Below are 13,399 nucleotides of genomic sequence, written 5' to 3'. Positions count from 1 at the left end.
AAAGAAGACTGCCAGTCATGCCTGCCAGCTACGTCCAGTTGTGGGAGCCTCGATGAGAATGAACAGTGTCTCCTGTGAGAGCGAAGCAAGCTTTCCAAGTGCAGTGTTCCTTTAAGGAGTGTTTGCCGGCTTGGAAACCACCAGGCATAGTGACACCCACACACCAGGGTGTGAATGCTTGGGCAGGTGTTTGCCTGGGCAAAAGTACAGCCCTTGGAAAGGTGAGAGTTTAACCCCTGACCTTCTGCCACAGGGTTATGCCTAGCGTGGGGTGAGCAACACAGCACATGCCACATGTGTTCATGCGAAGTTGGTGGATTCCCCGCCTTGCACTAATGAGCTCCCTCCCAAGTTGGTTCCCACACACTGAACCGAAAACTGTGGGCTAGTATTGAAGATACCTGGGGGAGGGAGAGCTGGGGACAACACGCTGGGTGCTGTAATCTTCTGTGCCAGTCTGTAACTGTGTTACCCACGTGGTTTTCAGATGTCCTGTGGCATGCAGGCATCAATGGCTTCTAGTCCGTGCTGGCCTGGTTCTCTGCTGAGTGAATCTGAGGGGCAAACCTCCTGCCCTCAAGGTGCTCCCCCTATCAACCCTCAAGTTCCATCTTTATTGTGGTCCTCAGTTTTAAAGCTTTCGAGAACTTGCTTTCTAAGATCAAGGGGACACGGAGGGTTAGTGGCACTGGATTCAGTTGCTGTGTTTGTGTGCATGTGCGTGTGTGTGTGCGTGTGTGTGTGTGCATGTGCGTGTGTGTGTGTGTGTGTGCATGTGTGTGTGTGCATGTGTGTGTGTTTGTGTGCATGTGCGTGTGTGTGTGTGCGTAAATATTTAAAAATAAACAAAATGACTAATTAAAAAAACAACTGGGACTAAGAATGTAATAATTCTGCCAGTTCTGGCCAGTAGCTCTTAGCACATGTCACGGGTCTGCCCTCTGTCCCAGCGAGTGACAATACTGGCCTGCTGGCATTGTGGCTTCACACAGCCCTGCCATCCTGAGGATGCAGCGCGTCTGAAGTCTGTCACTTCAAGCGTCACTTTACAGAATTTAAGTTTTATTCTGCCCAGCTGCCTTCCTCGTGTCGCCTTTCTGTGAATACGGCCATGTCTGTGGTTGGAGGCTCTCCGAGGGGCTTGATGGGGGCCCGATCTCCCACCGGATGACTGATGGTGTAATCCCATTCGACCTTCAACCCTGGACTTTGAAAAGAAGCATTATGCTTGATTGACAGTGAGCAAAAGCCATTGGGGATGGGCTTTTTGTTGGCTATAAATAAAAGGGGATAATTAGCAAATAACAGACTTTACTATGTGACCTTAAGGCGTCTCTCCCTGCAGCAGCCAGCCAGGGAGTCCTTTCTTCTGCTTCGGAGTCACCTACAAAGCAAAGAGAGCTTTCTCATCCAAACCCACAGCTCAGACTTGACAGCAGCGCCCTCCCTACACAGGGTGCCATCCAGTGCCAGGTCTAGCCTACTTTGCCCCAAGGTGCTCATTGTCACTGTCCCTTTCTCTGGCCTTGGGTGGCAGAAGCAGGGGTCAGAATGCCCCTTGGGTAGTTGGAACTGCCTGAGACTGTGTAGGAATCTCACCACCTGGCGCCCTTAGCGAAGCCTGCTAGAGTGAGGACAGCTTGAGTTGGTTTGTAAGGATTTTTGCTTCAGCTGCATAACTTTGTAGAACAGAAAAAATGTCTAGAGATCAAAGAATGGCCCTTCCTATGTGGACTTGGATACCCAAAGAGTCCAGGATCTGGCAGCAGCTTTGTGTGCGTTAGACTGAGCAGTTGAAGGCCCTTTGGACCTCAGTCCAAACTGAGCGGGACTGAGATGGCATTCTTCACGTGTCTCGTATAAGGTGATGGCCCCTTCACTCCTAGAAAGGCCATATGAGCACAACCCACCCAGGCTGCACTTCAAGAGCGGGAACACCTGCCTTCTTTCCTTACTTCCTGTGTCCTGACACAGGAATCTGGGGTGTGGGAAGCAGTGCCGTGGAGCCTGGGAGGGTTTGGACTCAGACTGTCTATTGTCCCTGTGTCCTGAAGCCCCTCCTAACTGCCTCTCTAACTCTGGCAGGGTCATGGCCAGGGTCTCTCGAAGTGGGGTGCTGTCTGTACCTCCTTGTGCTCACACAGAGGAGCTCTGTGAAAGCTGGCCTGTCTGGCCTCTGACCACTAAGGGAGGGGTGACCTGCTTCTTGCCCAGGTCACCTTCCGGGACTCTGCTTCCTGTTACCCAGCCTCAGCAGCACAATTCGCTATACTTTTCCTACCTCTGGTCTACAAATTAGACTGGCTGAGGAGATTGAAAAAGCCTGCATCTCAAGGCACAGACTCACCATCCTTCGTTAGCTGCAGAAACATCAAAAAGAATAAAAGATTATAATGCAGGGGAAAATGTCACCAGCCTGCTGGGCTCTAGGGCCTGGGATGGTAAAGACCAAACTCCCATGTTGGCTGTACAGTACTTGCGGTCACCTCTAGGGTCCTTATGGGCTTTCCGGTGACCATGCACCACACACACACTATAAAGATTATGTAATATTATGCCTGTGTACATGTCACATGTGTGTACATGTATGTGCAAAGATGTGTGCTGATTGGTGCACATGCCTGTGGGATGATGCCAGGGGACATCAATTGAAGAGCACCTTTTGTTGCTTATTTTGAGACAGTCTCTCATTAGCCTGGAATTTGCCAAATAGACTAGACAGGCTCGTCAACAAGCCCCAGGACCTGCCTGTCTCTGCCTCTCCAGCGTCTGGCTCACAAGGTCACATCCACAGGCCTGACTTTTTTCACGGGGTTCTCGAGATTAAACTCAAATCCTTGTATTTTCAAGGCAAGCACTAAGCAACCAGTCCCAGCTGTGGTATGAGCTTGAGAAAGGAAGAAACCCAGGTATCATGGCCTCTTCAGCTATGGGCATGGTGGGGGCATGTGGTAGCTTATGGGGTGAGGACTGAGGCCCTGTTCAGGCAGGCACCATGGCAGTCAGACCGCCCACAGGATGGGTACCTCTTGGGGGAACTGTGCCAAGACCCAGGCTGGATGTGCATCAACAATACACTGAGCCCAGTCCCTGGAGAGAGGTGAGCAGGAGGCCCCTGGGTGACCCCAAGTGGAACTCAGCCATATGTAAGCCCCATCCCTTTCATTGGAAGCATCTCTATCAGGTGGTCAAGGCATGGAACAGAGCCTGTGAGGTGGGCTGAGTTCACGACACTGGAGCCTGCCAGTCCGGGGATGTGTCTCCCAGGGGACAACATCATTTACAAACTCATGGAATCTAGTTGGGGGATTCTGTCGGAATATCCATCGAGGACCACAACGCTGCTGTTTCCGCCCCCCCCCCCCCCCCCCGCCTTGGGACTAGGTGCAGCCTAGAATTTCAAAGGCCCAGGTCTGTGGTCCTTTGATAGAGGTCCCTAGGGTCATGGCAGGAGGTCCCAGGGTCATGGCAAGGTCCTGGGGAGCTTTGACCAGCTCAAGGATCAACTCATCACTGGTTTGGGAAACCATTATATGGACAATTCTTGGCTGTGGAGAAATTGCCTACCTAAGGCGATACCCATAAACTTCCCAGCAGCGCCCAAATTTCTCAGGAGTTCAGGAAGAGTCTTGATCACCTTTACAAGGTTTCCCCTTAAGTCAGAAGTGGGTTTGAGAAGTCAGAAGTGGGTTTGAGAGCGGCTCTGTTGAGCCTCCTTCCTGCTGCTGTAGTTAATACCACTCAGAGAAAGAATCCCCTGGAAAACTCACACATTGTCACCTGACAGCAGGATGAACCACACCCAAAGTGTCTCACACAAGGCTCTATGTATACAAACCCTAAATCATTTCCTCAGAACTTAAAGATGTATGTCTCGGTGGGTGGCTCTTTCTGGCCTGCACTCCCCACACATTAATTCTCATTGCCGAGAAGTCTGGGTGATGTTGGCCTCTGTGTGCTGAGCTCACATGTGGGGCCAGCTGGTGTCCGCAGTGTGATTAACGGAAGCAGTGTCTCTTGCCCTCTCCTCGTGTGACACTGCTGTGTTCCCCAAGGCGCTGACAAACATGATATCCCTGGCACCTCTTTTCCCATGACAGTGTGGAGTCCCTGTGTGCTGATGTCACAAGTTTTACCAGCAGGCGTTTGAAGCACCAAAGAGCAGTACAGTTAATACCCACTGACTCCATGTGAGCTTCCAGGTTATGGTGTCTCCACAGCCCACTCTCTTGTCCTCTTGTGACCTGGGTCTTCAGGGGTAGAAGTTACTTTTGAAGTCACCTGCCAGTGATCAATGTGAGTCACAGATCTAACAGACATTGAATGTCTGTCAGGACTGTCAACACTGTCCTGCCTTGTGCTAAGAACCATCACCTTTGGCCTGGTGGTTTGGCTTCCCCCCGGGTCCTTCCTGTCCCTGCCATCTTGGGACAGCTGCCATGCTGTCTATCTACACCCATGTTCATCTGTGGCTTACAGTGAGCATCAGGGCAGAGCCACCAGCACAAACACCTAGGGAGCCATGGTCACGTGGCTGGAAAAAGGCATTTCGGTTTCCAGTGAGCAGAGCAAGCCTTTGTTTCTCGTACAATAATGCTATGTGCTATGAGCCAGGTCTCAGTCCCAGGAGCTTCAGGTGCATGGTAGGACCAAGGGCAGGCAGGCACAGGACCCTGCACATCTGGCAGTTTGTAGTGGCCGTAGGTCTGTGATGATGGCAGATGTCCCTGTTAGCCAGCAACAGGTGAGAGCCCTGAGGTGCCAGCACCTCTGCCAAAGAAGGGGAGGAGGCACTTTGTTTACCTGTGACTCAGGTCCTGCCCTCTTCACTTGGTGCCTCTCTCCTCCCCCCTCTCTCCTCCATCACTCCCTTCCTCCATATTCCCCTTCTTCCCTCTTCCCTCCTTTCTTCTCTGACCCTTAGACACATTTTTATAAACTAATGGTGAACTTTTCAGCGCAGAGCATTTGTGCGAGAAACAAAGGCTTGCTCTGCTCACTGGAAACTGAAATGCCTTTTTCCAGCCACGTGACCACGGCTCCCTAGGTGTTTGTAGCTTGTTCCAACGCTCCTGTGGGAGGGCTGTTCCCAGGGCCCCAGTGAGTGAGAGGCCAGGTCTCCTCACAGTAACAGTGTGTCTGCTCTTCCTGCAGATGAAATCATGCACCAGGACATCGTCCCGCTCTGTGCCGCTGACATCCAGGAGCAGCTGAAGAAGCGCTTTGCCTACCTGTCTGGTGAGTTCCAGAAGCCTGGGCCTGCCCAGGGTTGGAAAAGGGGCAGTCTCCAGGGCTACTGCCCACCCTGGATCCGTCAGTGCTTTGTTGCTGTCTGTGAAGTGTCTGGTGGTGGGGAGGAGGTGGCAGGGCCATTTGTGTTCTGTTGTTCACCACAGTGTCTCAGGTTAGACGAGTCATCAAGAAAAGAGGTGTATTTAGCTCACAGATTTGAGGGTCCAGGCTGAGGGATGCAGCTGGGGTGATCTTGCTGGCAGAATCCCAGTGCCATGCAAGTTATCACATGGTGAGAGGTGGGGTACATGAATGTATGCAAACATGTTCATGTGTGTCTGTGTCATCAAGTCTCTCTTTCTAAAGCCACTAGGACCCAATCAAGGGTCCCCAGCCTGGTAGTGAATCCTAGTCACTTCCTGAAGTCCCGAAGTCACTTCCCAAAGGCCCCTCTGTGTCCTACAGTTGGATTATTTCTGACTCATGGAACATCCCAGATTGAACACAGACTGAGCACGGGAAGGTTAAAGAGACATGCCTAAATGCGCCCTGGCTATCAGGCTGCTGAGTAGTTGTCAGCATCTAGAGCTGGGTGAGCTGGGCGCTCCTGACCGGGATTCCTGGAGCGTGGTCCTTTCATGAGTGAGTGGATGTGAGTCCCACTGGCCTTGGTGCCTTCTATGACCAGGGCTGGGGGATCCCTCCCTAGGCACCTTCCTTGGCACTGCCATTGCCGCTTCCTAAACTCTACTTCAGAAGCAATGGCCTTGAACCTGACCAAGCTGAAAAAGGTGGTCCGTCCCACCTTGTGCAGCTATGGTGCATGCCCACCCTTGTGACAACTCTCGTGTCAAAGTTCCAGCTGCTGATGGAAAGAGTGCCCTCAGCATGTGGTCACTGCCCTCCAGCCTAGATGTGTCTATTGACAAGACCAATTAAGAGCCTTCCTCCAGATCCCAGGTCAGGGTGTCTGCTCTAGTAAGTCTGGAACCCCACACCCCTTAGCCACATAAGGAGCAACTGTCCATATCTGTGGCCTCTGGAGCATCCCACCCCACAAAGCTTCCTCTGATTTTCCTGGTCTGTGGTCAAGATGCAACATGTTCCAGTCACATAGATTCCAGAAGCTCTGCGATGTGGGACAGGAGTGGACTTGAAATACAGTTTGTGGGGTATACATCACTGACTAGGAGGAGTCTGGCCATCTGAGGTGAGCAGGAGAGCAGAACCTCCTGAGATGGTCTACTGATGAGGTAGGCCACAGCTTCTGTTGGGAAGGGTCTCCTCAAGGGGAAGGAAGAAGCAGGTCCCCTGAGAGGACAGGAGTGAGAATCACCCTGGAGTGAAAGATTCAGAAAAGGCTTGTGAACAGCCACAGTGTCTGCCTCCCCACCTCAATTCTCGTCTCCTCGGCTTCTCCCTTGTCATCACCCCGGCATGCCTCCAGACTTAGCTATATGGATGCCCCACCAGCCTCAGGTCATAGGCCTGAACCTTAACTATGAACTGCCTGTATATCCCCATGTGGGGGTCTAAGGTACTTGAGGTAAGATCCTGGGAGCCCCATTGCATGTTCACCTCTCCACAGCCTGGGAGCCCCAGGTTACTTAGTCAATGAAGTTAAGGCCAGGTCTCACCAGCTAAGGTCCCTTGCCGAACCTGGCTTTCTCTGCCGTGCCCTCAGAGACTGACTCTGCTCGGAGAGTCTAAGGAACTGCAATTATCTGCCCAACTGCAAAGGTGCAGGGGCCGCTGATGGGGACAAGTGTGGGGGCCTAGGAGTTGACAGCAGCCCTGCTGGGGTCCAGGAGGACCAGGGGGAACAACACTGCTGCAACCCGAGGAGGCCTGGAAGAGCTCCCAGCTCACGTGAGATGGCCCATGGACATGTTTTTGACCTGAGTCTCGGAGCACCCGCTGAGCCAAGCTGGCATCTGTGAGCTGATAAATGGTGGTGTCCTTTGTGCCCAAGTGTGGGCAGATCTGCTCTAAATGTTCAAATATGACACTTGACTCTCTACAGCTGTCCTCCAAGCCGGGCCACCTGTATTTCTGTCACCATTAATGGAGACTCACTCCCGAGACATTTTGCAGACTTAGGCAGGCACCTCCATCATCCTCTTGTTCCCACGCCCCGTTCACCAGAAGACCCAGGTGCCCTACCTGAGGATCTGCATTCTTACTGCACCTGGGCCGCATTCATGCTTTGGAAAACCCCCTGCTCTACTGCCTGTCCATTTCCATCCTCTGGAAGGCACAGCTTCATACTTAAAACCACCCTGGATTGTTCTCCCATCTACTGCACTGTTTATGAATATGATGGAAGACAAAATAGTCAACTAAGAACTTCAGTGCCTACTGGTGTAGGATTCTACACTTTATTCTCTCCTCTGCCATAGACCAAAATTAGGCTGGCAAAGAACTTGTTCTTAACTGCATGAATCCATGTTCTTTGTTACAAAGCAGGCCTTTCACTTGACCCCCTGGTGTGGCCATCCCTCAAAATGGTTGTCACTCAGCAAGCACATTGAGATGAAGATGCATCAACAGATTCACCTAGTGCTGGGGACCATCCAGTCTGGGGCAGGATGCCCCTCCAACCCTCCAGCTGAATGTGCAGAGATCGCTCTGCCTGGCAGAGCAGCTACCTCCTGACTGGCCCGTTGATGCTGGGGTCCCGTGGGCTTCACGGCTTCTGCTCGCCTCTGCTCGCCTCTGCTGGTGCCTCACTTTCCCGGTATTCACAGCCATGTCTTCCCTGTGGTAGCTTTAATGGCAGAATTGCAGCTGGCCTGAAGTTCTCTCTATGAGGCTGCCCTAGGTCCTGTGCAGTGTTTCAGGGACCTAAAACACCCTCTCCACTCAATGGCTGAGTTTGCGGCAGGCTCCCTCAGGGCATCTCCTCCTTCTGATCCCAGTCAGCCTGGGGCAGTCTCTGCTCTTGAGAATCACCATGAAGAGAAACAGAAGTGGACAGCTGCCCGGGGGTCCTGAGCGCTCAGAGACCATCAAGTGGGAATAACCAGTGCAGCTCCTGGAAGGTGGAAGAGCAGAATCTCGCTCAGTGGCTCCGGCACAGCACTTGGAGAGGCCGTAGTCGGGCATGCTCCCTGGCTTTTGCACAATACCTAGAGAGGCCACAGTCATGTGGCATCTGAGCTAGCTGGCTGCTGCTTTGGCCTCCATGAGTGTTGGGGCCCGACCCTCGGGAGGTGGTGTCAGGAGACACAGTCTATGACAATGGTACAGCAAGTAGGGACACCCTCACCAGATACTGGGTCTGCCGATGCCCTGCAGACTTCTAGCCCCCAAAGCTCTGAGAAGGAAGCTTCTGTTGTTTATAAGCCACGAGTTGGTGTTTTGTTTTAGCACACCAAATAGATGAAAACCTGAATATCTGTAAAAACTATTAAATCAGTGTGTAAAATCCTTTGTACGCACAAAGCCTTCTATCAACTTATGATTCCCTGATCTTTTAAAATGAATATCCAGCTTCAGAGGGACGCCTTCATCCTTTCATGAAATTCTATGCCTTTTAAGTTCTTTTTTAGCTTTTGAAATTATAATCACACCGTATCCCCTTCCCTTTTCCCCCCTCCATCCCTTCCATGCACGTCCCTTGCTCTTTTCTTTAGTTGTTGTGACACACATGCATATGTGTGTTCCTAAATACATACATGCAGCCTTCTCAGCCTATATGATGTTACATGTATGTGTATGATCTCCAGGCTGACTGCTTGGCATTAGATAATCAGCTGGGGGCCAGGGCTCCATCCTGGAGAAGACAATATCTCTCTGACTCTCAGCACTCCCCAGTTGCCTATAGTTCTTCATCCAGGGTTGAGCTTCCCCTCTTCCATGTTAGAGTGTCCATTGATACCATCATTGTTTGGGCCTTGTTTAGGCGGCCAGGTTGATGAGACCTCATGGGTACAGCTTTTCTGACATTTCTAAGAGACAGAATATTGCAGGAAATTTTGGGTTTTTTTGTTTTGTTTTGTTTGTTTGTTTGTTTTTTGCTATTGCAGTCTTTCCACCCTCTTTTCACAGTGACCCCAGGCTGTAAGTGCAGAAGCTGTGTTGTAGAAGCACCAGCTGGCACTTAGGCACCACACCCTCTCCTGGTCTCTGCATTTTGAGCAGTTGTGGTGTTCTGTAATGGTCTCTGCCACAAAGAGAAGTTTCTTTGATGGGGTGAGAACTATATTTATTTGTGGGTACGAGAATAAATGTTCAGAATGTAATTAGGAATTACGCTTGTTTAGAAAGTGGGGTTGTAGGTTGTCCTCCAAGGTCCATGGCTTTCCTAGCCACAGGTTGCTGGCTAGGTTTCCAGTACCAGGCTTGGTTTCTCTCTTGTTGAGTGACCTATGTCCTCATAGAGAGCTGTTGGTTACCTCCTGGGTATGCATGCCACTATTACACCATCAGGTTTGCGCATGGTGCCATGTTGGTCTTTGTTGTGGCCAACTAATGTGTCTACAACACAGCTCCTGCACTTACAGCATCATACTTGGGGACGACTGTTGGTCTTTACCCTCCTTTGGAGGCTGGCATTCTGTCTTCCCATACCATGAGAACTGGTCCTCAGGCAGAAAGCTTCAGGTCATATCCTGCTCAGGTCCTCTGGGTCCTGTATCTGAGGTGCGTGACTGTCTCCAAGAAAAGGGGCTGACCTTCCACCTCTAGGGGCAACCAAAGACAACAGCAACAGCTTATAATGTTTTGAGAATCCCTTGAACACCCCTGACCAACAACTCGAAGGGAGTTTCATACCTGGTGTTGGTGTTTTGTTAGAATCTGTAGCTCTTGCGGATGTGATGTAAATGTATCCATTGGGGGTGGGGCTCCCCACAATCCATTGATTTCTGCATTGTGTCCAGCTGGGGTGTTCTGTGATGGTCTCCATTTGCCATAAAGACAAGCTTTTTTGATGAGGGTTAATTAAAACACCCAGCATCCCTGAAGAGTCTCCATCGCTCTGTGGGAGGCTCTGCTGAATATCTGCCCTTTTCCTCTGCAGGTGGGCGGGGACAGGACGGAAGCCCGGTCATCACCTTCCCTGACTACCCGGCCTTTAGTGAGATCCCGGACAAGGAGTTCCAGAATGTCATGACCTATCTCACCAGCATCCCCAGGTAGGGGCTGCTGAAGCCAGAGCCGGTTCCGGTTCCGTACTATTGACTGTTTGATTGAGACTCCAGGGGGCTGAAACAGGGTGGGGCTTTGCGAAGGAGAGGAGCCACAGGGCAGAGTCCTCTGTTACAGACACTGGGCCTGTCCTCTTCCCTGGACTACTTGGAACTGTAGAAATCCCAACGTTTGATCCCAAGTTCAAGTCCAGCCTGAGCTACTAGTGAGCCCTGTTCCAAGAAAGCAAGATACAATCACTTTTCTCTTCTGAAAACGTCGCTAGTGGTTGTCCCCTCTGGGCTCGGAGATCCACAGGGAGTCTTTCTCTCCATTCCTGAGTATCTCCATGTGGTCCTGTCTGTGGAGGAAGACCCTCTGCATCTGAGGCTCAGTGTACCCCAGAGCCTGGCCACCATGCCAGTCTGGTCAGCAGTCCCAAGGAGGTCATCGACCTGCAAGAGAGATGTGGTCCCCCGTGGCAACTGCTGGAAACTGAAAATCAGAAGTAGCTGCAGCCACTTGGTGGTCATAGTAGACAGGACACCCTCGAGTACAGAACCCATAGAATGAATGTCTATAAAGGGGGATTTCTTAGATTGATTTACACACTGTGGTCTAGGTAGTCTAATAATGGCAGTCTGACAACAGAGAGGCCTAGAACTCATGAGGCTGAATGTGTCCGCGGTTCCCAGGCTGAGGCTGAGAGACCGGGGATTCCTAAAGAGCTGTTCTTTGGTCTGTCACAGAGCTGAGGGAGGCTAGGAAGCAGTTGTGTTTCATCTGAGACTTGCTCAGACATCCAAGTGGAGGTGGCAGGTCCAGACTGACCCGTTTTACGTTTGGAGTCCAGAGCAAGGGCCTGGCTAGGAGTGGTGTGGGCTGGTGGGTAGGGCTGAGAGTGGGTAACATGGGGGAGGAGTTAAAACAGAGCCCTGTGTGTCCCCAGGGGTGGGGGAAGATCTCTGTGCCAAGGGATATAGAACTGAGCCAGGAAGTAGAGGTGAGCCCGAGCTGGACCTGAGGAGCAGGGACCTCCAGACATGGTGGCTGTGGATGGCTCATGGGTGTCCAGGTCAGCACTGTGCTGTGCCCGTCATTGGCACTCCCCTCCGCTGTCCCTTCTGGTCATCAGCAGTAGCTCCACTCCTCCTCCTGTCCCCTCTGTGATTATCAGCTCATGCCAGCATGTTAGGATTCCGCTGAGAACAGTTTGACAGGATATAGAAGAACAGAGGATAACTGGAAACAGCCCCTGCTTAGCTTGTCCGCGAGGTCACAGAGGCAGCCTGGGTGACAGGAGTGGGAAGCCCGTAGGCTCTACCCCAAGATGACAGGGACCCGGATGTGCTGCTGAACGTGGCCCAATGGAGAGGAAGAGGGAGCAGACACTGGAGCATCCTCCTCATCCTAGCCTGGCGTGCGTTTCTTCCTCGAGGCTGAGCTAGTGCTAGCTGAGCCCACTGGTAGATGCTCCTGCAGAGTTTGCAGGGCTTGAGTGTCAGTCATTCTACTCTTCCACAGACTCACAATCCTGGAGTTGGCCTCACTCACCCCACACTAGCCAAGGTAGTCCTCTAGCTTCCCTGACCACCTCCAGGTCCAAGTAAGGCCACCAAGGTTTTGTGCAGACATGCATCCTCACCCATGTGCATATGCACACACATACACACATGCACGTCACACATGTACACACATACAGGCCAGCATGCATGCTTACCCATGTGCTGTACACTTATACATGATCATACTCACAAATGGATGCATTCATGCGTATATATATGCAGGGGTTCATACCTGTGCTCCCACATACACACTCTCACGTGCACACACATTCCTGTGTGTTTCCAACACGTGTTCACATATGCGTGCTCATACACACTTATGCATATTTGTGCATATGTGCTCATCCTTATACACATTATATACATACTTGCATACATTTTTACATAGGTGCATTTCCATGTTTGCACATGTACACATTCTACCATGTGGGGAAGCAAAGCAAATCAGGTCGAGTTGTAAGTTTTAAAAATATTCAAGGGATCCCAGCAGAGTTCCTACCGTAAACTCAGCACTCAGAAGACTGAGGCAGGAAGACCACGAGTTTGAGACCTGCCTGGTTTACATACAAGACTCCAGAGAGATGGGGCAGATGGCAAAGAGGTAGTAAAAACAAAAGAAAAAACTGAATATTGAAGGGAAAGAAGAAATCATACCAGGGTTGCTGCCCCTGGGAATAATATTGATCAGAGAAAAATCCCATCTCTGGTGGCCACAGTGTGGGTTCTTTTTGTTGTAGCTGCCACTGGCTCCTTGGAAATTCTGCTGCCATGGTTTTTGGGTACTTCTGCGGGGCCAGTGTCCTCCGGGGCCAGTGTCCTCCGGCAAGGGGCCAGTGTCCTCCGGCAAGGATATCTAGTGACCTGGATGGAAAGGGGACTGGCAGAGTTCCCAGGTATCTTTGCTCTCGGGAGCAGGCTGCTCATGGACCACAGATGGGCAGCCTTGCCTCATCAACAAACCTGAAGCTGAAGGCTGTAAACCTTAGCAACTCAAGCTGTTGCTAAGACACACAGGTACATCACAAATTCAAGGTGGAGTGCGGAAGGTGTTTGCTCTTAAGCAGGTCATAAATCACCTGGAGGCAATTTTCACTCAGGGCTGGGAGCAGCCAGAGGGTATTGGACCCCCTTCCCCTGTAGCACATTGAATCTCCATTTTCAAAGCTTCTCCAATCACACAGGCTGACAGACAGGTGCTTCTCTCCCAGATGCCCTTGGGGATGAGGTGTTGGCATATGCTTCTGCGTGTACAGATGTATACACACCATACATGCGCTGAAACATGCAGGTAGAAATGAACAAGGCAGATGCACACAGACGTGAACACACACACATGCTCACAAGTGTGCAGAGACACGCATGCTCACTGAAATGATATGCAGCTTGTGAGAACCATATGAGGTGAAATGCAAGGGTCAGAAGCACAGCTAAGAGCCTCAAGCTCCATCATACTGCGTGGGTGCTGTCTCTAG

At 51.3% G+C, this 13,399-nt stretch overlaps 1 protein-coding gene across 17 annotated transcripts in view; it reads left to right on the top strand.

The window, feature by feature from the left end:
* Positions 1-13,399, top strand: part of Mcf2l (MCF.2 cell line derived transforming sequence like) — a 142,968-nt gene that overhangs the window by 79,550 nt on the left and 50,019 nt on the right. For all 17 annotated transcript variants that reach the window (XM_048456201.3, XM_048456199.3, XM_048456196.3 and 14 more), the window contains 2 exons: positions 5,155-5,238; positions 10,256-10,370. In XM_048456201.3, coding sequence (XP_048312158.2) covers positions 5,155-5,238; positions 10,256-10,370 — 199 coding nt within the window. The remainder of the gene's footprint in view (positions 1-5,154; positions 5,239-10,255; positions 10,371-13,399) is intronic.

This window comes from Myodes glareolus, chromosome 23 (genome assembly GCF_982192425.1).
Source record: "Myodes glareolus chromosome 23, mMyoGla1.1, whole genome shotgun sequence".
In the NCBI taxonomy this organism is placed as follows: domain Eukaryota; kingdom Metazoa; phylum Chordata; class Mammalia; order Rodentia; family Cricetidae; genus Myodes; species Myodes glareolus.
The sequence above is the reverse complement of the archived record's forward strand: the minus strand, read 5'-3'. Positions and strand labels throughout refer to the sequence as shown.